Genomic DNA, 26,957 nt, shown 5'->3' with positions numbered 1-26,957 from the left:
GCTCTCTGATACACACACACGCACACACACACACACACACACACACACACACATGCTCGCATAAGCACAAGGGTTGTGTTCTCTGCTCTCTCCCTCTGACAAATTTAGAAAGAACAGTTGCTCTCAGTCTCGCTCATAAAGTGTGTGTGTGTGTGTGTGTGCGTGTGTGACAGGAATGAACATTTCATTCTCAGTCGTACCTCACTGTGTTTTTTATTTTACGTATTAAGTATTGCCAGTCACAGCCCTGGCGCGTCCCTTTTCTGTTCTCACTCAGTCAATTCCGTTAAACTGTTTGTCCTGTTCTGCCTAGCAGCCAAAGCAAAATGCAGATCTTGCGCACACACACACACACACACACACACACATGCGCGTCCCTGGAGACGCTGCCTTCTCTCCCCGCCGCTCTCTCCGCCCCACCAGGCTGCTGACGGATCACATTTCGGGGATCTGTTAGGGTACACGTTTGACCCCGTCAGTGGCTGGCACACATATTAAAAGAAGGCTGTTTCATCACTGTCCCCTTGGCTTATCCTCAAGGAAGCTTTAAATACCGCCGTGTCCCTTCACTCAGTGCTGTTACTCAGCAGCAGGCGACCTCTTTAGCTGCAGCCTGCAGGCCTGCCAGCTCTGACCACCACCACTACTACTATCATGACTCCCCTGTGAACCACTGACCCCTCTGAGGCGGATCCTGTGCCACTGATGACTCCCGTCTGTGCTTCAAAATCCTTTCTTTGTTTTTTTTCCTCTCTCCACCAACCTGCACTCCCTCCAGACCATTTGTCTTTTAATAAGTCCGCAGTCGGAGGAGGAGGGATGGAATAAGGCGGAGAGCGTTCAGACTAGTGTGGGAGTGCGATTGTTTCCAGAGGCGGGGGTCCAGCCGTAGTACGGTCAGCGCCTCGTTGGCCGACGACTGCGGGACATTTTTTCAGTGTTGTTCTGAAAGTGTGGGAAGGTTCCTGGGGAAACGCCGCAAGAGGTTTTTCGTGATCGCAGGAATTCTGAGAAACCTTTTGTTTTAAGCTATGCAGGAAAGAAATGGAATTTATTTTTCTTTGTTCCCCCGCTGGCTCTTTGGTCCATGTTGTTCTACCAAATCTGCCTTGATCCCTGGCTGTTGTTGGCTGTGGTTAAGACTTGAGATTAAATAATGCCCCCAAATAGCTTTTGAGGCGGTTCAATTGGGACTGCATCGAAACACTGCAAGGGGGGATTGTTTATTCTCGTGTGTTTTTGGACGTTTAACACGTTAGAAATCTGCTTGGAAAATAAAGCATGATTCATATTTTCTGACTGATTGATGCTCTGGCTGAGTGGTTTATGTGTTTGGCCAGATGTCCTACAGTAAGAGCAAAATGCTCAGGCTGGCAGACACTTCCTACCCACGAAGCCATGAAGCCTAATTATCGAGTGTCAGGGGGGGTGATTACATAATTACCTGAACCATGTCGGTCAATGTGGACAAATTACAGTACCACCATCTTACTTGCAAAAGGCATTCTATTTTTATTTCTCACTTTACATTTCTGGCTGAAATCACTGAAAAAACCTGCGGCCTCTCTGTGTATCGTCTCTGAAGTGAACTAATCAGCGTCGTGAAGAGAAACATGCCCATCCCCTTTTTGCCTGTTGTGTCCAGTCAGGAAATGAGTTGTTGTCACTAAGTACAGATGTGTTATCTGTCGCCAGCGGTGCAGTATGTCCTATCGGAACAGAGGATACGGTTGTTATTAAGCACCAGATTCCTAGAATAGACATATCTGACCTGCATCAACTCTCTCTGGAATCAAGTGGTCGCACATAGTGAACACACACGGCCTGTACGTCCACGTCGAGCTCAATTACATCCCCCTCCGTGCCTCATCTTATCTGCTCGGCTCAGCCCGCCCTCCGAGTCGATTCAGCCTGTCGGGTGTTTGTTTTCCTACAGAAATGAAAAAAAATCCCCCTCCGCCCTAGTGTTGTGCCCTCAGAGCAGTGGACTGGCTATTGTTCTCCTTGACCCCTTTGCTGCAAAGATGGAGCATAATGGAGGAGGGGGCCGCTGGTATTAATGACATTTACATAAGTGTAAGAACATGTTGAGCACAAAAAAAACGTATTATTGTTCACAAATTTGAGGATAATATCAATAAATACGGTCCTCGACATGGACATCCACGCAGATTTGCTAACTAGAGCGACATTGGTGAGAAAACTAGAGCATTTGTTTGATTCATTCACATTTTCTTTTCACTGGTTGTCCTTTTTGCGTGGAGGTTTTTTGTCCCCTTCTGACCTTCAGCTGTTTTTCTAGTGACCGGCGGATTTCACCGTGCACATTCTTCTGTCTGCTGTGGCGGCTCCGCCGAGCTCTGTTATGCCTCTAAATGTGGCGTTAAGCTGGTTGTGCGTTACATAACTCGGGCTAATAGGCTAACGTGTAACTGCGACACTGCTCATTGGGCAGACAGTGTTTTGACAAGAGTCGTCCACTTATGTTAGCTGACCGAGTTTGCTTGTTATTGTGGGATGTTTGGGAGAAAAGTTTTACACTGTAGCGTTCTTTTAATAGCCTTAAACAGGTACTATGGTCATTTTACATAAAAGCCCGCTAGTTTAATGCTAATTTTCTATCAGGATTTTGTTCCTGTAGCTGTGTGTTCTACATTTTTGGGGGGCCTAGTTGTTGGAAGACCGTTGAGGGTGAGAGAGCAGCTGTTTAGAGCTGCCTGTGTGTGTGTGTGTGTGTGTGTGTGCACCTGCAGTTGGGGGTGGGTGAGGTTTGGGGCTTAGTGGGTTGTTGAGCGTGAGCACAAGTGTTTGCAGGAGCAAGTGTTTTGTGTTGCTTTTCCTGTACCAGCATGCAGCGGTATTCAAACGTCTGTGCCCGTGCGGAGAGACTGCAGAGAAGTGTGACCCGTCAACGGCGAGGCCGGCTTCAGACACTTGTGCCACAGTGTGTGCGGGGAGGCACCTCTGCTGCAGAACAGGTCTCTTCTGGCCCGCGTTTACAACAGGCGCGGTGAATGAAAGCAGCATGTAATTGCCACAGTAATTATATTCCCACCAATAGTCTTCAAAGTGTTCCAGATTAATGGTTAAGATCACATAAACCCGGCTATTAATAATCGTTTAGCCTGTTATCCTTTCAAGATACCAGTGGAAACTATTTTCTCACTGTTGCCAAAGGAATGCAGCTCACACAGGACACGCATGCAGGCATAAAAAAGCAGTTGTAAAGGCATGAGCTGAATGTTTTAGAATGGAGCCATCGTTCTTGTTTGTTTTCCTCTTGAGGTGTAGCTGGTGCTGGAATTGGACAGAAGAGGGTAAAACTGATGAATCGGCCACATTCCTGGCTCTGGCCAAAGATGAGGGTTGAACCAGATTGCTGTGCCATGTCTGAATGAGAGAGGCTGAAAAGCTGCAGGTGCAAGCTTTTGGCATAACACCTAAGCCCCGTACTCCCTACTCAAATGGATTCAGACACACACACACACACACACACACACACACACACACACACACACACACACACACACACACACACACACACGCACTCGGTGCCTAAGTATAATGTGGTTGCGCCCCTCGGCCCAGATGTCCCTTTCACGGCCCCTCATCAGCTGAAAGATTATCTGCAACCCTCTCCAATGCTGGAACATTATGAATGCACGGACACACAAAGTGGTGACGGCACTCCAGCAGTGTGTGTGTGTGTGTGTGTGTGTGTGTGTGTGTGTGTGTGTGTGTGTGTGTGTGTGTGTGTGTGTGTGTGTGTGTGTGTGTGTGTGTGTGTGTGTGTGTGTGTGTGTGTGTGTGTGTGTGTGTGTGTGTGTTTTGGCGAGAGGTAATGTAAGGATCCCCTCGGATTGGCTGGAACAGTTTTGATCAGAAGTTTATAATGAAGCAAGTTTAGGCATAATATCTGCATATGTTTCCGTCAACCAATGGAGGTAAACGCTCAGTCTTCCTCTCCACAATGACTCCAACGGTTTGATGAAGCTGTGAAGCTACAGTGTGGTCAATTTTCACTTGGAAATGCCTTTTATGAACCTTCATTGTGCCTTTAATCTCACAAATCGGATGACTAATCCGAACCTAGACCAGCAATTTGTTGATTTAACAGCGTGTCCAGAAATGGGGGACAAAATAACAGTGGACCCTCTGTTCCTGCCTGTTGGCGTACCTGTGCATCATGATCTGTAAATTTGCAAGATACTGACCCGAACTTGTCTAAATAGAAGCTTTTATTGTGAAAATCCTTGGAACTGCCCTTCCATTAGAAGCAATTCATCAAGAATAGAATAGAAATTGTGTATTTGCTCAAATTCTGTTAAAGGCATGGGAGTAAGATTCACAAAGAAAGATGTATTATAAGGAAAATCCACTAAAGATGATGGATTCGACAATTAAGTATAGAGCAATAGGATTTACTCAATGTGGCAGTGTGTGAGAGATATTTAAAAAATGAAGTCGTATAAAAGGGCGGAGGCGCAAAGAAATTAGGCCCAGTCTTTGGACGACATTCCATCAGTAAGCCAGTTAAAGAGAGCTGTGTTGGTGGTGTTGGCCTGTCACAAGGGGGGATTGTGAGGAAGAGAGAGTGAGATACATTTCCAGCTGTCTGATAAATAACGCTGGCATAGATGGTAAGAACTTCTCTCCTCTTGACTGACAACAACGTAGGATTCCTTTTGTGCACGTTATTCACAAAAATACCTTTCCAGCAGCTGGTGTAAACAGGATGTAACGTGACGGTAAAATCACATCGCATCAACCGTCTTCACTGGTTCGTGTTTTTAAAATGGCAAGTACGTACAGTGCTGTTTTCTACAGGCTGAGAATAATACATGCTTTTAGTGTGTACTCCAGCAAACCTTCATTCTAGAACATTCGACTGTGACACTAGGGTGGATGTTTCTCTCTCTTCCCTTACAATCGCTTGTAAAAAATAAATAATAAAATCACGTCTTGTTCCAATCCCGGAAGAATGAATCCCGTCCCGTTCGCGAGTTCATTGAAAATAGAACTAAAACTAGAGCGGCAGCGACTACAATTTTCTTGCCTGATTCTCAATATATTGTATAGTATGTTCATAAATAATGGACATGATGTGCAAATAGTATTTTCATATTAGAGAAGAATCAGAGAAAATATTATTCTAAACTTTATAGAGAGTCAACTATTTATCTAAAACTGTAGTTATTTACTCATTCATTTATACAAAACTATGTAGGAATCAATGTCTATTTACAATTTATCACCATCAGTATCAATCAGTAAATATACAAGAACAACGATTGGGACATTTCAGTCACCAAGAAAAACAAAATGCTCCCACTATTTAAAAAAAAAGGAACCCACACTTGATCAAATTTGATTTGAAAAGCGTCCTCTAAACTGAGAAGTTAAGAGATGGCTTTAGAGGCTCAGTCCCACGGCCTGGTTTGTGTTCTCCTTCCATCCCTACGATCCCAGATTTTTGCCCGTTTGCCATTTAGATTTCTTCGCATTCAACCGCAGCCCCTCAGTCCCTTAAGTGTACACTGACAGAAGTTAGCAGCGGCAGCAGCTTTTGTGGTTTCTTCTGCTTGTCAGTGCAGGACCAGAAGCCTGACGCCAGCATCAGAATCAGCAGAAAACGGTCATTTTGCATCAGAGTCGGGATCCGTGACCCTTGTGACGCGCGCAGACGTCGTACCGGGGTCCCTCAGGAGAGCCTTGCACGCTAGAGCGGCAACTGATGAGGCTCACGGGTACAGCCGCCTCGTCTTTGCTGACTGGCTGAATCACATCTGGTTAAAACGGTTAATTCTATCAATATCGAGGAAACGCACGAAGCGTTGACTCGCCGACTGGCTGCGCCGTAGCCTCCCTCCTGCAGCAGTGGAGCAGCCAGAGATGAAGAAAATTCTCTTTTCTCTTTATTTCTAAATATTTGATTTAGGGAAGTGAGCTTGGGGAACCCCTGCAAGGGAAGTACAGCAGCTTGCATGCAAATGTTATTACACTTTTGGGTTTGTTTGTACTGTGACAAAGCTTTGGGCATTTTCTCTCCTGCAGTGAAGAGCTTTGAGATAAACCATAACAAAAGAGACGACACAATTTCTTTTGAAAAGTCACATCTCTCCAGTGGAGCGCGTACAGTAGAGTACAACTTCATTCATGCACCTCGGCACATCTGGATGGGAGACGAGTTCACCGGGTCATAGTTTGGGGTATCGCCGAATAACGCAAGGGGGGGGGGGGGGGGGGGGGGGGGGGGGGGATGTGAAAAGCAGACTTAAGATGCAGATTAAGTCCTTTGTGCCCCTTGTGATAAGTCATGTCTTTTGCTGAAGGGGCTTATAACGGTAACGCCCGGAGGTACAGTGGTTCAAAAGCCTGATGGGTGGCCTGAACGCTGATTTTTCCAAAGTCAGCTTTGATGTTGCTGTTCGTTTGCTTCTGTCTGTACCGCCTGCATACCGGGATCAAAGTGCTTTACTGTACTTGATCCACCTGCCCACATTTCATTCTGATCTCATCCTTTTACCACCCACTGTTCCGACCTGTGGGACGCCAGCACTGTTTTCATTGACTAGTAGTACTCTACTATAAAGTGTTACATGAATATCATCAGATTATGAATGCACGAGTAGATTATATTCCCGCCTGTTTGGTCATTGCGGTCATTTTAATGAATAGTATCACACACTAACCCTTAAATCATGCGTCGCTACGTTCAAGCCGTCTGGTAATCAAACATTCCAAATGTTAACCAAAATGTTAAAATATTAAAAACCAAAATTACCATGCTATATAATATTATTTATTAACCCTGAGATGCAATTATATTTCATCATTTTGGACCATTTAACAATAATTTACAGTTAAAGGAAAGCAGGGTTTTCCAGAATAGAACAGATATTGTCTTTTATAGTAAGTTCAAACTGTTTCATTGCAATATGCACACACATGCAGTCACATACTGGTGTGCCTGCCTGACGCTGCTGTGACGATATCTGCCGGTTTAACACTTCATGGCAGAAAACTGCTTCTTGACTTGTTAACACCTTATTGGAGCTGTGTGTGGCTACACAGCTTTTTGTCTGGTTTCCACCAGCCTGTGCCTAAATATGTGCTGGTGTGTGTTTTACTTTATTATGGCCACTATAATGTGTGTGTTGTACACGCTTTTCTGTCCATATCTTTGAGTTAGTGTAGTTGGGTTTATGTTGATTTACTTGATGGAAACTGTAACGGTGTCTTTTTTTTTTCAATCACACTTCAATCATCGCCTATTTTTCTGTTCACACCCTCTCACACCCTCTCTCTTGACTTCCTCTTGAGTCCCTCCCTGATGGTTCTTATTCTATAGCAGTGAAGCACTTGTACAAGTACCCATATAGACCATTATAGACCATATAGACCTGATGCTTAATGCAGGAGCACAATCGTGCAATCTCCGCTATGAGCGATCATTTGAATGTGGTGAAAGCATGAACGTCGGTAAATCGGTCTCCATTTATCTCTGAATTAATATGAGTGATGTGTAATGCATGTGTCATATACTGCTGCTTTATACTGAATGAAAATCTTCTTAAATCCGCGCAAAATATTTGAAGGCAACGGGACCAATATATTGATACATCTGCAACTACAGCCTGCCAGAGCACAGTGCCATTATGCACGGCCGTCCGCCGTGTTTACCTTCATTAAAAACATGCAAATGACACCCGGCTGCTACAGAATAACTGCTACACACCTCCACACACTTCAGACTGGTTGGCTGTCTGTGTTCTGATTGATGCTTCCTTTCTAACTAATAAAAAAACCCACTCATCCGCTTTCACATTTGAGGCTACGATGAGACAATTAACGACCTGAAATAGCGTCCGATTGATCATCAGTACAGAACGTGATGCAACATGAGACGATCAACGCACTAGCTTTCCACGGAAAATCAAGAAAACATGCTTTTTGCTCCACATTGTTGCATGAAGGTTGTGTATGGGTGTCATCTAGATAACAAAGGCATATTAATGCTACTGTCTGTGTGTGTGTGTGTGTGTGTGTGTGTGTGTGTGTGTGTGTGTGTGTGAGGCCACAGCTCCCGTGCATGCCCTCTGGGTAAAATTGTAAGGTTAGGACTTGTAAGAAGACACTGCCGTGTCAGCAAGTTGCCATGACAATGCTGTCATCCCCCCCCCCCCCCCCCCCCCCCGTTTCATTGTCTTTTTTTCCTCCTCTTGTCTTTCAGGGGGTGAGGTCACATGACTGAATTGATCCCCCCCCCCGTAACACAGGGATACATGGAGCACTGTCCCTCTCTTTTCGTCCTTTTTCACAGGCGCACCGATCGTCCGTCACACAGCCCGTCACCTGCAGCGTCACTCTTTCAAAGAGTCGCTGCAGCGATGTGAGTCGTGTGTGCTGACGTGTCGCATAAAGAGGATGTTATTAAATAAAGCGGAATAGCTCATTTAGATTTGTTTCTGTCACGCGGCAGATGTGGAAATGGATTACCCCACGTCAGAGCGAATGGGCAACGTGTGAGGCATAATGTTGCATAAATCAACATGACACGGCCCCTTGAATAATGCAGAGAAGACCGTTTGATTGAATCTTTTTAGAGATTGGTTCGCTGGCGTCGCCCACTGAATACAAATCCAAGGTAGTTGTGTTGCTGCCTGCCATCCTGACTGAGCTTTGGAGGCTAATAGCCCGGTGGGCCGCGACATAATTGATTGTCTACAGAGAGCCAGGCTCATAGCTCTGCAGCCTTTTATTGCAGAAAATCGGAACACAAATGAGACTTACTGCACATGGCCTACATGTAAACATAGACACGTACACACTCTCACACATACACGTGCTCGAATCCAGTTTGTGTGGAGTTACAGATGTGATAAAAGTGCCTCGCCTCAACCTTTCAACCCTGCAGTGTTCCGACAAGGCAGTGAACGTCCCGTCCTTTTTATTTTGTCTGCGTGATGAAATCAAATCATTAATCTGTGCTAATGAGTTTGGCCACCCGGGAGCCGCTTCATTAGGTGCAATGTGCTTCCTCATCGGGTCCGGTTGCTCTGCGTTCTCTTCCCTTCCATCCTCTGCTCCGCTCCGGCTGCGTCTCAAGGGTGAGGGGTGAGGAGAACAGAAGGTCAGGAGAGAGGGAGGGAGGGAGAGGGAGGGAGACAGACGTTACAGATGACATTTTATTGTTACGCCTGAAATTCCATTCGCAGCCACGGCAACAGTTGAAGCCGCTGGGTGCCGTGTATCCCAGAGTTCCTTGCAATTCTGTGCAGGAGTTGTTTCAGGAAAGGGAAGTTGCTCCGTTGCAAGACTTAAGACTTACTGTAAACCTGAAAGGAGTAATCAATTAAACAGTACGCCAAAATGTCAGTCTTCTTAAATGCTGCTTTTTAGTTTTACATAGCTGTAAGTTGAATATCTTATGAGTTTTGGGCTGTATTGGGCAATCAAGCTGACCTCAGGCTGTGGAAAATTGAGAAGAGCATTTCACTATATTGTGATATCAAAACAATCCCAAAGAAATGTGAAATTCATTGTATATGAAAAGAATTGCTTGCTAACAGAAACACATTAATATACAATGGATCTGCAGTGACGATATTTACACCAATTAGAAAGCATCAGCAGCCACCTGGGCATTCTCCCTTCCTGTAGTCATGCCTCATATCAACGCCTCTCTGCTGCCACTCTTCTCCTCTCTCCGACTCACCCTCATTCATTCCTACGAGCTCCGAATGAGTCAGTGCAGCTCATGAATACAGACGGAGAGTCGGGAGGAGGCAGAGTGGAGACAACAGAGCAGCGCTGGTCCCCGAAGGTTAGATATGAGAGGGATTGTTGCTGAGCAAGCTTTACACTCTGTTACACAGCCGGATCAGTCGCCACCGACTCTCTTCCCTCCTTCTGTTTCTTTATGTTCCATCGCTCTCGCCGTTTTCATCCCGCCTCATCTGTTCTCCTTTTTTTGTCTCCGCTTTCTCTCCTGGCCAATTTTCTTTCCATTTATCAGTTTTTTATATCCCCTCTATATTGCCTTCCTGCTTCTGGAGTATTGTTGAGTAAATCTCCTCCTCCTGACACCGCCGTGTTCCATCCCTCACAAATAATGGACCGGAAACTCTAAATTGAGGTCAACGATGCACTATAAAACTCTCTAACCGTTCTTACCCATGATGCCCCTGTCACATGTCCATGTGCACGCACGTTTTAAGCATTCGTGTGTGTATTTAATATGCAGGGAGGGAGTGACCTTGCTTCACAGTAAAGTCACTGAGTTGTAATTAATGCTGTGATGCTTCTTTTGTGTATTTTTTGTTTTTTTTTCCTGTGCAATAAACAATAATATCTCGTTGCTGATATTGGATTCTGCCTGTAACATTTTCACGCTCTGTGGCTTCATCTTCAATTGGTGTCTTTTCATGCATGTCTCATGCATAAAGCAAAGTCCGCATAAAATTACCAAAATGTATTGAAAGTCGGGCTGAATAGTCACGTAGATGGTTTAGATGCTGACTTTGTGTATAACGTAAGAGTGGAAAGCCAATAACTGCATTGGAGAGCCACTAATGCATTACCGCCACACGTGTAGAAAGTCCTATGAAGCCTGTAAAGCGTCGTCCCTCACGTGCTGCTGGTAAAGGTGTGTTGCGTAATTGAGGTGAACCCGTCATGCGCGTCACATTGGCGTTCACCCCCCTGTGCTCAGCTGACGTCTGCGACCGCATGTGTGCGTGTGATGGAGCGCTGCTGCTGTGCCAGCATATTCCTCAATCCGATGGCTCTGCCCTGGCCGCCCTTCAGCCCGGCCGCCGCCGCCCTCTTGCCCTCCAATCCCTTCATCCCTGAATATCACGGCTCGGTGCCACGCGGGCAGCGTAGGGCGACGGATCCGGGCTCAGTTTACGACCCCCTTCGTCCTCCAATCGGGCATGAGCGCTGTTAACGTCATGGATGGAGTGGCGAGACAGGCGCTTACACAATCACCCAAAGGGGGGATGAAATATGGGGGATGATGGAGATTAAAGGGCAACCAAAGGACCACGCTTGGCGCTCAACCTTTGCCTAACGAGTGAACGGCTGGGCCCGGTGTATCTGGTTGAAGCCAGGGTGTGTTTAAATGATGGTGTGTTATATTTGGGGGCACGGGTAGGGTCAGACAGCCTTTCTGTTATGGACCATGTTCTGTGCGTTATAGATTTTTCAAAATGATTTAGCCGTTTACCACAAGAGCGTGATTCACCTGCTCAGGTATTGTGAGACTTTTTAAAATTTATTTTCAAGATTGAAATAATAAGATATGACCTCTTGCCGGCTGTAATTAATTGTTTATTGTCTTTTGGTGGGTAATTTCTCCGGTTTCATTGTGTAGCTGTTTGACTGCCACAGGGAATTGGCTCTCTCAGCCAGCAGGATATGAGAAATGGTGCAGTGAAAGGAGTTACAACGATGAAATAGGATATGCGAGGGACAGGGAAGTGAAAGAGGGAGGGACACCTGCTTAGAGAAGGGATTCATGTCTGCTAGATTTATAGGTATGAAACTGCCAAATGTATTTTTAAGTGTATACACATAGACGTGTGTGTGTGTGTGTGTGTGTTCGTGTGTCCTATTCAGGCTGATAAGATTTGTTGGAGGGCCTTCTGTTCTTACAGCAATATATTCCTCTCTTTCACTCCCTAATAGTTTTTGTTTAAAGAAGCTATAATTTAATTAACTGTAGATAAGGATGTGAGCTTTGGGACGTTGTTGGAACCGCACTATAGGAGTTAACATGTGCTCTGTTGGCCACGTCCAGGGACAAATTGATTTCCAAAAGCACTCAAAGTGTTGGGATGAAAATATGACGGCAGTAAAAGATGCAACCATCCTGTGATGTAGGTATGCTATATGCAAATGTTGGCAGGGTGGCTGAAATGGCTTCTGAGGTTTCATTCTGAGAAAATATAACTTTGTTGATGGAGAAGTGTGTGTGTGTGTGTGCATTTGTTATGTAATTTGGCAGATATGGTGGTTTGTAGACATCTCGCCAGTGAAAATTGGAAAAATAACTGCTCAGTCTACTTGTGAATGAGTCATTCACGGAAACATTTAATGCATATGCGCACACACACACACACACACACACACACACACACACATCGTAAAAAGCGGATTCCTCCCCACACACACACACTCTCACACACCCTGACGGCTAGCAGCAATGTTCCAGGTGTAATTATAGAAAGTTTGCCCCCTGATTACAGCTAGTAAATGGCTTTGACTCTCGTCTCTGCTGGATGTCCACAGGAGGTTTTTCCACTTGTCCAACGGAGGTTATCTAACTTTAATGAGTTTTTCCCTTCCTGCGGCAAAGTGACCGGAGTGTGATTTGTTCACCTCCAGTGAGGGGTCCCGAGAGCCCCCGAGGGCTAATGTTTCACCCCACTTGCTGGCGTGGGAGAGCTGCCGGCGGGCCCTCCGGTCAGCGCGAGACCTCCGGAGCTTTTAGGCCGACTGCTACAGACGCTTCAAAAGCCGTGAGAAATGACCTCGGGGCCGGTGGAGAGTTCCCACTGATCTCGGTGGAGGTGTTCTGAATGTGGTGGACGATGCATCAGGGGTAATGAGCAGCACCCACGGGTCCGATTTAAACGGTTTACAGTGGGTCATTAAGAGTAGTAATGAAGGAAGTTGAACAAACTTGCTCTGAAACAAAGTCGTCCTGTTTTTAATAATGGGAGTAAATGTAGACATCATGCTCATCAAAATGTACAAATGAGTTCTAGTAGCTCTAGTTTAAAGGGTGTTTGATGTTCTAGAAGTTTCTGATTGCTTCTCTCTGTGACTCTTCCAGCCATCATGTACGTGATGGGCGCTCTGGGACCTGCAGCTGGCTACCTGCTGGGAGGCGTCCTCATCGGCTTCTACGTCGACCCCAAAACGGTCGTGAACATTGATCAGAGTGACCCCCGCTTCGTTGGCAACTGGTAAATATACACCCGTACGATTGCCCGATCCCTTAGGTGCGTTTCTCGTGCAACGATGTTGTCCTCAAGTGTCTTCACAACCCAACTGTCCTTTCTTCCCCGTCAGGTGGAGCGGCTTTCTCTTGTGTGCCGTAGCCATGCTTCTGGTCATCTTTCCCATGTTTGCCTTCCCCAAAAAGCTTCCCCCGCGCCACAAAAAGAGGAAGAAGAAGAAAAAGATGGGCTCGCCCGGCGACGTGTCCAGCGACGACGACGTGATGAAGGAAAAGTCCAGTAGCAAAGACAAGAACGTCTCCTCCTCCATGGGCTTTGGAAAGGACATCAAAGGTGAGAAACGGATAATATCAGCCTTCCCTTTCCACCTCTGGAGGTGTTGCGAGTACCCGACATAAAGGAACTGTGATCCCCGTGATGCCATCAATGGCCAGGATTAGTCATTTTATCTAACAGCGGAAGCTCCGTTGAGATCTCCTTTTAGAAGATGTTATTGATCTGTGACAGAGGAGGCCGGAAGCAGGGATTCACTTTAAACACGGGCAGTTTTTAACACGTGGTTCTATTTACTTTAGTAGATTAATAGCAAACATGGCTTAAAGTCATAAATAATTCCTGTCAGTTGGGGAACTTGCTGTTTGATTTCAAATTTAGGACAGTCGCCTTTTGACATTATACTTCTCAAACAATCAGGAGTTCTTCAGTTAGAATAAAAAACATAAAATTGGGAACATTTGAAATGGTTTAAGAGCGTTTCTTCTTCTTCTCTGAGTCAGATATACCAGGGATCTCCTGGCTTTCCCTGGAAGAGCCCCCTGGTTAAGCTCTATTCTGCTCCAGTGTTTCCCAGCTTCCTCTTGTCTGATTATTTTTCAGCTAGACAGCTCGCGCACACACACACACACACACACACACACACACACACACACACACACACACACACACACACACCCCGCTCTCTCTCTCTTAAATGAGCTCTCAGGGGAACTCAGTCACGTTTCCCCACACAGGAGTAGAGAGTCTTAAGCAGCAAAGCAAAACTGTAGAGTGCATGTTTGCTCTCACACTCTTTATTATACGCAAGACAACTAAATTGAATTTTAATATTTATTTAAATGGGTGTATACTCACAGAATTATGCTTATGTGCTTTCCCCGGAGCAGGATTAGTCTGGGAGAGCAGATAACACGAAAAGCAACCATGAATGCATTAAAGCTTTTTTTCAGACCAGCGGCTCTCCTGCTGTTTTACTCGTCCCAGCAGGATGTTTGGGGCTGTTGTGCAAACGATGGCCAATTTTGCCGACCCAGGCACTTCAATGTTTGGATCTGTAATGTATTATAGTGCTGTGCGTGTCCTTCTATTGAGCTTTGTGTTTTGTCCATCGCACAAATTCAGCACTTTCAGTGAAATGTGTGAAGAAGCTGTTTTCATCGAGGATTTTCTTTTTTTTTTCACTTCTGATCATCAGCAAACACTGAAAAATGCCAACACTGAATATTTTCAGTAATGCACGTCAGGGACGCACGTTTGACTATAGAGTGTAGCAGACCTTGGACAACTGCTGTTTGCAAGCAATTCTTTCTTTCTACTAGTATAGATGAGCCACATGTTATATCACAATTATATTTCAGTGGCAGATACCCGACCGATACCGTGAAGCAAAGAGATATTTTACAAAAGTAGTTTCAGCGAGTACTTTCAAATAAGGTGTGACTCAACTCCCACTTTTTCATTCTCAATGTTTAAACTTCCTGATGGATGGTATCAAACAAATCGGAAAAAAATGTATCGACTAATTGCTTGTCAAGTATGTTCCAAGCCAAGGTGACATCCTCACATGTCTGATTTTGTCCAGCAAATCCTCAAACTTGAGAAGCTAGAACCAGATCGATTATTAAGATAACTGGCGATACATTTTCTGCTGATTGACTAATTATTTAAGGCTTTTATATAAATGTATAGCTTGTCTAATCCATGATTTATTTTCCATCCAAATTTGGATGAAATTGGCCTGTTTTTACATTAAATGCTCAGATTACAGATTAGATTATTTGTCGTATTCATGAAATCTGTCGGGCTCAAATTTAAAGTCTTTTTAGATTGTGCACACCATTGTTGTTAAAATCCCAGTGAAATGGAGGTTAGAGCGTCTTTAGCTTCTGTACTCTGACGTATTCCCCAGTGAGATGCATATTTGAGCGGTGCACAGTTACAAGACGGGTATGAGTCACACAATCAAATGCATTTGATTGGACCGCTGAAATGGGGGGGCTTAGAATGTAGCCTGATACGGAGCTACACCGGATTGTTTGGTCCACACACACTCCTCCCTTCTCTCTCAAAGTTTCCGATTGATTGGCTGGATGGATGTCATATTATTATTATTGGTTTAAACTGGTTGGTTGGGGATTTTTTTATTTCATCATGAGCCACTGCTGAGACTATAGCTTCATGGGTTGAAACATCACTTGTTTAAGCTACAGTGCATTTACAGCTATCACAAACACAATGCTATTAAGACTCGTCTCCTCAAATACATTCCCACAAGAACGGAGCGAGTGTGGCAACTATTGCGAAGCCGGTGGTCGGTCTGATTGAGAGAGCAGCTGCTGTAGACGTCAACAGGACCTCGCCATCTGTCCCCCCCCCCCCCCCCCCTCCAGACAAGATTACAGCCCAGCTCCACAGGAATGAAATAATTAGCGTCACCATTCTATTCATACTTTTTTTTTTTTATCCGAGATAACATCGACAAATGCTAACATTGCCCCGCCTACAACGAGTTTAGTTGAATTAGTGCTGAGACGGCTATCCCCAAATCAATGCAATGTGCCAGCTTCATAATAACCTCCTTACTAAAATAATACTAATCCACTTCACATTAGTCCTGCCTTTTTCTTTTGTTCTTTCTGTTCTTCGTCTGTGTGTGTGTGTGAAGCACACGAGACAGCAGAAGCCCTCATGACAGTTGTATGACTGTAAAGTCTTAATATTTGCCCTCAACTCGTGGCTGTAAACACACACTGTCTGACATTTGTCCCCAAATGTGGCCCTTCACAGACCACACACACTCACAGAAGACTTCACAGAGAGAACTGAAACTGAGGTAGACGATAAAATCCCAAAACTATATTCTGCTGACTGTTTGTAGTTCTCTGATGAATCCTCTCTCCTCTGCCATGTATCATTCCGTAGATAATTGAAGTTAAAACGATGTTAAGATTAATTTAAATAGAGAAACGTTGCGTGCACATAAGTGACCTCGCTTCTTTAAGTTCCTGATAATCATTTTCGATGAAGGGACCTCTCCCGGCCTTTTTGGATATCAACTGCAGCAAAGAAGCGAAGAGAAAATCGTCTCTTTTTGTGAGCTGAAAATATTCGTGGCCTTAATTTGAATGAATAACCCGATAGTTCAATCTGATTCTTTTTTTCTTTATCGGATGTAAGACGAACAAAATAACAAAGCAGACATCCGCTTTCTACAGCAGTGTGTTCCAGATCAAGGTCGGTTTGGAGATGTCGTCGCCGCAGCGTGTCCCGGGTGTTCCTCAGAACATCCGAACCAGGAGCTCAAACTACGCTTTCTCTTTTTAATGGAGAGAAGCAGCAGCTTGGATCCGAGGTCCCTGTGGACTGCGGAGATCCCCCATTCTGTCACACCTGCTCCTGAAATCTTTTGCCCTCAGTCTGGAGCTTGTATGTTGCGGTGACCCTGAGAACTGTGTTCTCTGGCAAAGACATTTAAAGCAAACTTTTTTTAATGCAAGAGACTAGACACTGAACAAGTGTCTAGTCAATCATTTTCAATCTAATCGGTCTTTTAGGGCTGAGTAAGTAACTGAACCCCCTTTAGCTCCTGTTTGTTTTATTTAGCAGAAAGTGACATTAGTTGTTTATCTTTAGTGATCAATGGATCCATAGATAAAAGCTAAAACCCCGTTCTGCCCGGTAACAGAAATGTAAGTACATTACAGTGTGACCACATGACTTTTGACTTTCGGGCTGAGAGGGTGTTCTACATCATGTCAGCCAAATCGTATGGACACTGCCCTGGGGCAGTCGTATAAGGGCATGCTTGCCCTTGTTATGACGAACCAAGGGTGACGGCGTTTGGGCTGGATTTGCAGAGAGTGGATTGTTTTGGGCTCCCGGCAGAAATGCACATGATCCACATACTTTCATTATACATCAAAACCTGCTGGTAGCTATATGGCTGCTTTTTGTCACGCTTCGTAGGGTTTCAGGCTACAATGGGCGTCTGTGTGTTTGTGTCTTGTTTGTTCCTGCAGTCTGCCGTGAAACAAGGATAGCTGCTACCAGATGTAATGAGACATGGTTGGTTTATTTATGTGTTTTTCAGAGACATTTAAAGACGGTGTTGTGTTTACTCATTATTGCACGAGGTAATTATGACACCAGCTTCTTCTTATTTACAGCTTTCCGGTAATGATCCTTCTTCTGACGATTCCGTCGAGCTCAGCTGGTGTGGGCATGAGAGCCAAACTAAGAGGCTGATTGTGTGTTAATTGCCGAACCACTGTACTAAAGTGCTCTGTCTTGTCCTGTATCCCTCCCCAGAACTCCCCAAGGCAGCCCTGAGGATCCTCAGCAACACGACCTTCCTGTTCGTCAGCCTGTCCTACACGGCAGAGTGTGCCATCGTCACCGCCTTCATCACCTTCATCCCCAAGTTTATCGAGTCCCAGTTTGGTATCCCCGCCTCCAGTGCCAGCATATACACCGGTAAGTCTTTCTTTGTAACAGGGCGTCTGTCAATCAACTCCATCACAGTTGCAGAAGCAGAGTCGGGCATAAATATGAGTTTCGTCATTGTGTCCCCCGTGGGCCACCATGAACGATGTGTGGGAGCCTGTAATGAGGGATTCTGTGCAACATGTTCTGAACAATAAAATAAAAAAAAATAATCTTCCATTGAAAATGATGCAATAGAACATGATGGTATTTATATGGTAATTATTACCCTAGTCTGCAACACTTTAAAAAGTAATAGATCATTTACTTATTGAGTTTTATCCTAAGGTTACAGAGAAACAAATACATTATTACAATATTATCGTCGGACTTTGTGTTTTAACCTGCATGTAAAATATTTACATAAATATACCATCATGTCTTGAGGAAACACTGTTTTCACTGCAGTGAAAATGTGTGTGTGTTATGCGTTTTATTTAGCTTTCTTTGTGTTTATTCTGATCAATCAATGCGTCCTGATCCTGAACACGATCACACATCATCACGTCGCGTAGTCGGTACCGGTTCAAGCTCACATCTGTTCTCACGTACGAGGGCAGGGCTGTGAGTCACTGCTGACTTTCATTAAGTGATGAGCTTCCATTACATCGACTGACTGTAACACACTGTAACTCTGTTGACTGTGGGAGACACCTTCACCATACTGTGGCCACACGCACACGCACGCACGCACGCACGCACGCACGCACGCACGCACGCACGCACGCACGCACACACACACACACACACTACCCTCTGCACCGCCTGTAAATTATATAGCATCTATAGATCCAACTGGTGTCTAAACCAGTAGTACTTAAACGCAACAAATTTGGTTAAAGGATTATTTGGAGTGATTGAAAATTAAAGTGTGTGTGTGTGTGTGTGTGTGTCCGTCCATGTATTGTAGTTAATATATGGTCACCTCTGGATGCACATACAAACACGCGCACAATGCCATTGCCTCATCTCATTTGCCTGTTGCCAGGATACAAGGGGTAAGGGCAAGCGGGCGGTGCGGTTGCCATGGCTACTTGAACGATGCCAAGCTGCTGGGATGTGATGGTCGGTGAGGAGAAGGAGGAGGAGGAGGAGGAGAGGGTGCTCCTGTTGATGGGAGCACAGTGCTTCCTCAGACAGACAGATGGACTTACCAACTGACAGTTCCCTGAGGATTGTTGTAAAATGCGTGAGACAAGACCGAGACCTTCAGAAAGGGGTCTCAAGACCGGTCTCGACCACATTTTTAATCCGTCTCGGACAGAGAGGATTTGGGATTTTATTTCAAGACGGGTCAACTACGGGAATATCATTACATTTCCTGTTCATTGTGAGAGTTATTTGTTAAAACGGCTGTGATTGGATGTAAAACATCCTGCTTCAAATGCAACAAATAACCAAATAACTGGACTCACAAAACATCAACATAACCTTGCACTTAATCTTGAAGTCTGTGCACTGTTACGTTCATTGCTTCTTAGTGTTTGTATTTGTTTGTTCATAGAAAACTATGCAGAGTTAATAGATAATAATATATAATATGAGAGAATTTTAAAAACGGCAAAGCCATGTTAGCACGATAACGTCACGCAGAGATCAAACAGAATCATCCCGCAACTCTGTAGTTCCTCTCCGCTCTGCAGAGTTTTAGAGAGACTGTCAGCTCATTGGTTTGATTAAAGGCTGTTTTGGTTCAGACTCTCCATCCTCATCAAGCTCATTCTCAGAAGGAGCAAGCAACTGTAAAAAGTAATGCTGTGCAGGGAGAGAAAACAAACCAAAAGAGTGAATATTGGACTTTCTTTCATTAGTTGCCAGAAACACAGTAATATATATATATATATATATATATATATATATATATATATATATATATATATATATATATATATATATAAATGTCCGAAATGAATGCCAATGTTACTTCTGGTTGCATAAATATGCAACAGTATGGTAACAAGTTCACCGTTTCAACTTAAAAGGTACTAAGAGGCTACGTCAATGCTATGTTTACATCTTCTTTACGCTGATCCCAAGTGGCCCAAAAATCTTTAATGCAAGTAAAACCCATTCTACTCCAGATGTTAAATGAATCCGGCTAATAGAGCCCAGCCCTAATTGCCAATGGATTGATCGGTTTGGTTCTGTTCATGAAAGCTTTTATTGTGTTTTTGCTGTATTTGCAGTACACCCGGTCAGTCTTTTCTTTTGGGGGGGAATAGAAATAGCTAGAAATAGAGCAATAGTTTGTTATTTAGTGTTAGCAGCATTAGCCACAGTGGCTGACGAGTCCAAAGAAGGCTATAAAGAAAAATGTATAATAGCTTTGTCTTACTGAATGCCAAGCAATCTGTAGGAAGTGAACCATAAAGTCTGCAAAGTAGAAACAAAAGATGTCAAAATATGATAAATGGAAATCTCACAAATGACCACCTCGGTGAGTCCGTATCGCTGCTACATGCTCATTAGACGTCGCTACAGAAATAGCACTGTAACACGTCGCGCGCGCCTCACTTGGGTGCAGTTTCCCCCATTGTGCTCTTTCTACGCTCTGACTTCTCCTCTTCTATCTCTGCTGTACGAGCTGACAAAGCAGCGCAAAGGTTTGTCATGAGATTCCCAACTTCTGTGATATAGGATCTCTATAATAGATTAGCACCGACATGCACACATTCATCAAATGACTGTCAATCCAGATAACATATGTGTAGCAGTTAATCCTACAAAATAGTGTGTATGTGCGCGCCTTATGTCACTGTGATATGATATCTTTTTTTGGCTGTGTACATGTTTAATCCTGCAGAAAGCACAAGGTTTTAGCACATAAAGATGCACTTAACAGGATAATGTTATGCTGCAGCTGTCTGTTGCCGAGCTCTCTCCGAGTGTCCTCAAAAGAGACACATTTTCTATCTCTGACGACCGTCCGCCCCCGCCGACTGACCCCCGTCTTGCTCGTTAAGCGGGCGCGAGTGCCTGTGGCCGGTGCTCGAGGGCTGCCATGTGCAACCTTCCCCGATGCCTTAACTCCTGCACAGTGTGACACTTTACACCCGGTCCAACTTGCCAGCAGCCAGCTTAGCCTTTTTCTTCACGCTGTCAATTAGACCAGCTCTAGTGGACCGAGAGCACGTGCTCCGTGCTGCCACGGTCTGAAATGACTCACCGGTAGCCCACAGCGTAGCCTGGTCACATTGATGGGTTATCATGTTATTTATTCTTGGATTAACGGGGGACACCATACACTCGTTTGTATAAAACCACGTCGAGTTCGCGTTATTCATGTTAGTGCTCCCGATTTGAAATACTGTAGATCAGATGCTTCTCACTCAGTCAGTCGTGCATTACAACAATTAAGTCGGTGTTAAAAAAATGTTCTTGGCACCAATTAGCTGCTCTATTATTAAGCCGCAACACTTCTGACGTTTTTTTTTCCCTCCATCTCACCCTCTCTTCTTTTCCCCCGACCTCTCGCAGGTTTGATCATCGTACCCAGTGCCGGGGTGGGCATCGTGCTGGGGGGCTACATCATCAAGAAGCTGAAGCTCGGCGCCAGAGAGTCGGCCAAGCTGGCCATGATCTGCAGCGGGGTGTCTCTGCTCTGCTTTTCCACACTCTTCATAGTGGGCTGCGAGAGCATCAATTTAGGAGGCATCAACATACCTTACACCACTGGGTAAGGACCAATGTACATGCTATATATTCAATATGACTCGTTTTATGTATGTGGTACACGAAGCCAGGTGTACATTTGTTTCTAAACGGCTTATTTAAGGAAAAGTCTGCTTCTGAATTTATATCTATCTATAGAAATACACGCATACCGGGGAAAGGTGTGGGCCTGGGAGGCTGTCGGCGCGCTCCGTCATCATGTGTTGGGAGTACAAATGATTAATTAGCAACACTGGCATCTGCTCTCGTGGCTCCGTTGAATCACTCTGCCACCTCTATTTCTGAGGCCGCTGCTCAACACCACATCAGCAGCCATGCGGCACAGTTACCACAACAGTCATCCGATGTGTCAGCCCCTGCAGAAACACACACACACACACACACGATTATGAACACACTCTTACAGGAGCAGAGGGGCACTATGATGCAAAAGACATACAAATATAACACATATCTACTGTATAAAAATGATACTTTATCATACCGTATTCTGCCAAATGTCGCACACTCATTTTATTTAAAAGTATTAGATGTATAAAAATACTTTTGATAATGGACCCGGTTGCCTTTGTAGGCCAACTGCATCATCTCAGAAGTTCACAAAACACTGAACACAAAGAGGTGAAACTGCTGAACCTCTGTGAATTTACTTCCCACATAACTAAGTTAATCATAGTGATTATTTGCCAAATAGTTACCGGGCCCTTTAAAGCCCCATGGCTGACCCATTAACAACTGTGGTCTTTGTTTAAGCCGGTGTTTGTAGAGGGGTCAACAAGACGTGTGAGCCAGTAGCGGCTCCTCATTACCAACAGCACTGGTCACTAGTCGCCGGTAGCACCCACATGAGGAATGTTTAGGCCAAGCCCGTCCTTTGTGTCGCTAGTCTAGACATAACTCTCCCCCGCTGACAGGCTGGAGGCTATTTAACAATAAAGGACAAGACAAAGCCAAGAGATCCAGTTATGTTCTTGAATATCTGCAAAAGCGTCGCATGATTATGAGTCTGGCCTGTATGCTTAATGAAAAGCTGCTGTGTAGTGAGTCAGCTGTCCCAATGCTCGGAATCAACACAACTTTGTGTCCTCTGTGTTACAAAGTGTCTTGATAAACCTTCCCTCTGCCTGTTCAGCGTCTGCAGCACTAAACCACATTAAGCCACTCGCTCTCTTGAACGCTCTGTTCGGGTGCCACAACATCTGGAGAGGTCAGTGAGAGCCGGGGTTTAGTCTGGCGGGGGGGCGGGGGGGGAGACATGTGACTCAGGCAGGGCTAATGCCTTTTTTTACGTGCACACAGACACACACACACACACAGACACAGTCTCTCTCCCTCACACACAGTGTGTGGAATGTAACACTGTTATGTCAGGGAGGGCTCAAATGTACTTCCCCTGTGACATCCAATATAAAAATGAGGCTGAGTTTCACTTTATGGTCTTGTGAAAAACGATGTTCCACAGATTTCAAGAATTAGCAAAACATATTTGTATGTGTTTTTTTCCTGTTTGGTATCTTCAACATGTATTGTGAGTGCTGGTTTTGTGTATGTAAGTGCGCGCTACAGCGTCGCTCCCAGGCTGTTGTGTTGTCGGGGGGCCCGTCCCCGGCTGCTCCGCAGGGCTCAGAGCGAAGCCTCACCAGAGAAAACGCAGGACTCGCTTCACTGCTCCCGGTTTAGACAAAGTCAAAGTCCAGCTTCTGTTCCCACACTGCCTCTCGCTGCTTGGGCCTTTTTTTTGTTTTGCTGAAACAAACGTTTCTAGAGGGGATGCCCTGCAGGGAAGAAGAGAGGGGAAAAGAAGTATCATCCTCTTTGCACCAGGAAGCATTGGGTATCTCCAAAGTGTGATTTTTAAAAAAAAAAGAAAAAAACCCTTCTCAGTGCATTTAACATTATACAATATTTCTTTAAATGCGAGGAAAAAACGTTACAAAGATAAAGGGTTACAAAGAAGCATGTAGCCCCTGCACTAAAACGGTCTATTAAGCGGCTATAACGGGTCCCTGTTGTTCCTAACTAATGTTTTCTGTGTCCCTTCGTGCAGTCCGACTCTTACGATGACCCACAGGAACCTGACGGGCAGCTGCAACGTGAACTGTGGCTGCCGGATCCATGAGTACGCTCCGGTCTGCGGCTCTGACGGCATTACCTATTTCAACCCCTGTCTGGCTGGATGCAACACCGTGGGCAACGATAGCACCGGGGTAAGCTCATACGCACATAGCGCATACTCGCTACACCCACAGCTTCATTGCTTTCTTGTTTCCGAAATAATTGGAATTGCGTCAGAGCTACCCCATCCGAGTGGGCAGTGGGATATACTTGTATTGTTTCTCCCCACAGATTAGGAACTACACAGACTGCGGCTGTGTGCAGAGCAGACAGGTCATCACGCCGTCCTCCGGCGGCCAGGTCAACCAGCTCCAGCTGGTCATCGTTAAAACCTACCTGAACGAAAACGGCTACGCCGTTTCGGGGAAGTGTGACCGCACCTGCAACACCCTCATCCCTTTCCTCATCTTCCTCTTCATCGTCACTCTTATCACCGCTTGTGCCCAGCCCTCCGCCATCATCGTCACACTCAGGTAAGTGACTGGCTCTGCCAATCATCACAGAGTTCTCATAGTGCTGTGACAGATGGTTGTTCGTCTGCTTATGTCCACTTTGCTTAAAGTCTCTTTCTGTCTGTTTTATAATAATAATACATGGAAGGTTTTTTTTGTTCTTTATTTGAATGCAGTGAATCTTTATCATTGACATGCTGTGTCTCCTTTCTCAGGTCTGTCAATGAACAGGAGAGGCCTTTTGCTCTTGGGATGCAGTTTGTCTTGCTCCGAACTCTTGGTAAGTTCCTGAATCTATGTGAAATGATAAACATATTAGGACCACACACTGTGTGTTTTGTGACCTTGTTTATGGGTTTAAAGCACTATAATCCCTTGTCTATTGTATAAAATGTGGTGGTTCTTTTAAGGTTAAAAAGATTTCGGAAAGGAGAAATGGTTTAAATGAGTCACAGCAACATATTTGTATTAAATCTGTCAATGCTTGGGACAGTGAATGACCACCTCTCAGGGTTAGTGAACGCTGCCCTTACGTGCCTCATATCTGCTTGGTATGGCTGTGTGAACATAAAGCTGTCACGCCACTTCTCTTGAACCACTGAAAGAATTTCATTTTTTATGTCTTATGTTGTGTCTGTTTACTATATATTCATGACATACAATATTAAAACTTTTGTACGACTTTATGTCATACTATACTATATATGTCATTTTTTACAATATGCTTTTTTCGACATACTACTTTAGATCTTTTTGACTTTTTGTTACATACTATGCTATGACTTTTTAATGATATTTTATGACATACTATATTATGACTATTACTTTTTTTTATGAAATACTATTACCTTTTATGACATTTGTTGCGACCTACTATACTTTGACTTTTTTCTGAAATCCTAGATTACGACACTTTGATGTTTTCATACTATATCATAACTTTCTTATCACATACTGAACTATGACATTTAAAAAAACCTTTTAACGATATACTATATAATGACTTGTTTATGGCATACTATACTATATTTGTTATGAAATACTATACTATACCACTTATCTTCACATATTGTATTATGACTGAATTATGAATTTGTGAGATACCATACAATGCCTTTTTTAATTTTACGTCTTTTGCTATGTTGTGATTTTATGACTTTAATTAAATACGATGCTATGATGTTTTATTACTTTTATGACACATTATTTTATGACTTATTTATGACTTTTTACGACATACTAATTAATAATTTTATAGACATACTGTACTATGACTTTTTATGATAGACTATATTTAGCATTTTTTTACAACATACTTTACCATTACTTTTTTATGACTTTTTATAATAAAAATAAAATATCACTCCTATAAGCAAAGCTCTTGTCACGGGGTGTGGTGGCCGACCCAAACGCAGGCACAGAACAGGGAGTACGAGCGCGTAATGGTTTATTTACTTACTATTTCCCCAATAGTTTCTCTAAAGTTGTAATGTCAAAACTGGATTAGTATGTCATCTGGAATTGGAACACAACAACTGTTTTGTTTACCAGATTTTAAGTTGTGAACTCTCTGCTCCCTCAGCCTACATCCCCACGCCCATCTACTTTGGTGCTGTGATCGACACCACCTGCATGCTGTGGCAGCAGGACTGCGGAGTGCACGGCTCCTGCTGGGAGTACGACGTCACCTCGTTCCGCTTCGTCTACTTTGGCCTGGCGGCCAGCCTCAAGTTCGTGGGCTTCATCTTCATCTTCCTCACCTGGTACTCCATCAAGCATAAGGAGGATCGAGCGGACCGCTGGCGCCAGCACCTGCCTCCTCTGGGCACGGTCAGCGAGCTCATCTGCCACGCCGGCGGTCACAAAAGCCACGCTCGCACCCGCTCCTGCCCCGTGTTCATCCCGCCTCGGCCGGACCCGCCCACCGCCCTGCTGCTCAACCGTGGCCACAGCAGCCTCAGCTGCCCCGGCAACGCCCTCAAAGCAATAACCCCGCCCATCCTGTTGCCACATCACCACAGAGGCTCCGCCCACGTCTGAGAGCGCTCCAAGCATCCCTCCGGGGGGGGGGTCCATTGTGACACGTGCCTTCCTGTTTGTGTTTCTTCACCACACAGTGTCTGCTTCCCACCAATCAGACGCCAGGCGGGGCCCCACAGCTGCCCGCGGGACACGCGGGCAGAGACGCAGGTTGCAGCCGCCATATTTAAAGGGCTGCTCATTGTTGCTTTTTACAGGAGACTGACAAACGTTCTGTCTTTCTGAGCATATCATCAGCCGCAGCCACACACGGCGTCCACACAGAAGGTCAGACCTCCGCTCGAAGGTTTCGGATGATGTAAAGACATCACATGGTGCTACTGTTAAAGGGCAGGGCATTACAATCTCTGTACAGATGAGTCATCATCAACACAGCCTCTAAAAGCACAACTGACAAACCTGTACTATGCAAGATCCCATGTACAGCTCCTCCCTCCTCAGCCCTGTACAGCTCCCTCTGTACTACATCTGTACCTCTTTCTTATTCCCTCGCTCGATTGCTACACGTTATTGTCGGCTCGTTCATAATTCCATTTCCCCCTCCAGTCTGAGCTGTGAACATATCAGCAACCTCTCTTGTATTTGAGCCTTTTCCGCCTTTTTTCTCTTTTTCTGGTGTCGTTTGGATCATAAGAATTGAAGAAGTGTTCTTTTTTTTCTTCCTTTTTTCTGTAACAGTGCCTCTCAGGCTGTCTCGGCCAGTCCAGTACACAAAGCTAGCTACCAGGGTTACACGCTAGCTACCGAAAAAGCCAGTCCGAGCGACAATATTCTGCTTTGTTGCCCTCCTCAGCTTCTGTGTTTGGGAACAGCTGTCACTGAACTTGAGTCTCTGCGCCCGTCGGACGACGCTCCTCGCCTTGGCAAAGTAACCATGTAGCTTAAAGCCGCCCAAGCACCAATGGTACAGTGTTTAATGACTTCTATGAAATCTATATTTCAGTACACGCCA

General features: G+C 44.8%; 1 protein-coding gene across 1 annotated transcript in view; it reads left to right on the top strand.

Moving 5' to 3' along the window:
* The window catches only part of slco5a1 (solute carrier organic anion transporter family member 5A1), a gene marked incomplete at both ends in the record, with an annotated part of 30,046 nt that extends 4,041 nt beyond the window's left edge, over positions 1–26,005 (top strand). Inside the window, 8 exons of the mRNA XM_079181300.1 lie at positions 12,842–12,974; positions 13,081–13,301; positions 17,553–17,717; positions 21,204–21,402; positions 23,446–23,605; positions 23,745–23,986; positions 24,181–24,245; positions 25,548–26,005. Coding sequence (XP_079037426.1) covers positions 12,842–12,974; positions 13,081–13,301; positions 17,553–17,717; positions 21,204–21,402; positions 23,446–23,605; positions 23,745–23,986; positions 24,181–24,245; positions 25,548–26,005 — 1,643 coding nt within the window. The remainder of the gene's footprint in view (positions 1–12,841; positions 12,975–13,080; positions 13,302–17,552; positions 17,718–21,203; positions 21,403–23,445; positions 23,606–23,744; positions 23,987–24,180; positions 24,246–25,547) is intronic.
* Between the last annotated feature and the right edge of the window lie 952 nt (positions 26,006–26,957).

This window comes from Pholis gunnellus (assembly GCF_910591455.1).
Source record: "Pholis gunnellus genome assembly, chromosome: 20".
In the NCBI taxonomy this organism is placed as follows: domain Eukaryota; kingdom Metazoa; phylum Chordata; class Actinopteri; order Perciformes; family Pholidae; genus Pholis; species Pholis gunnellus.
This window is presented reverse-complemented; position numbering and strand designations above follow the sequence as displayed.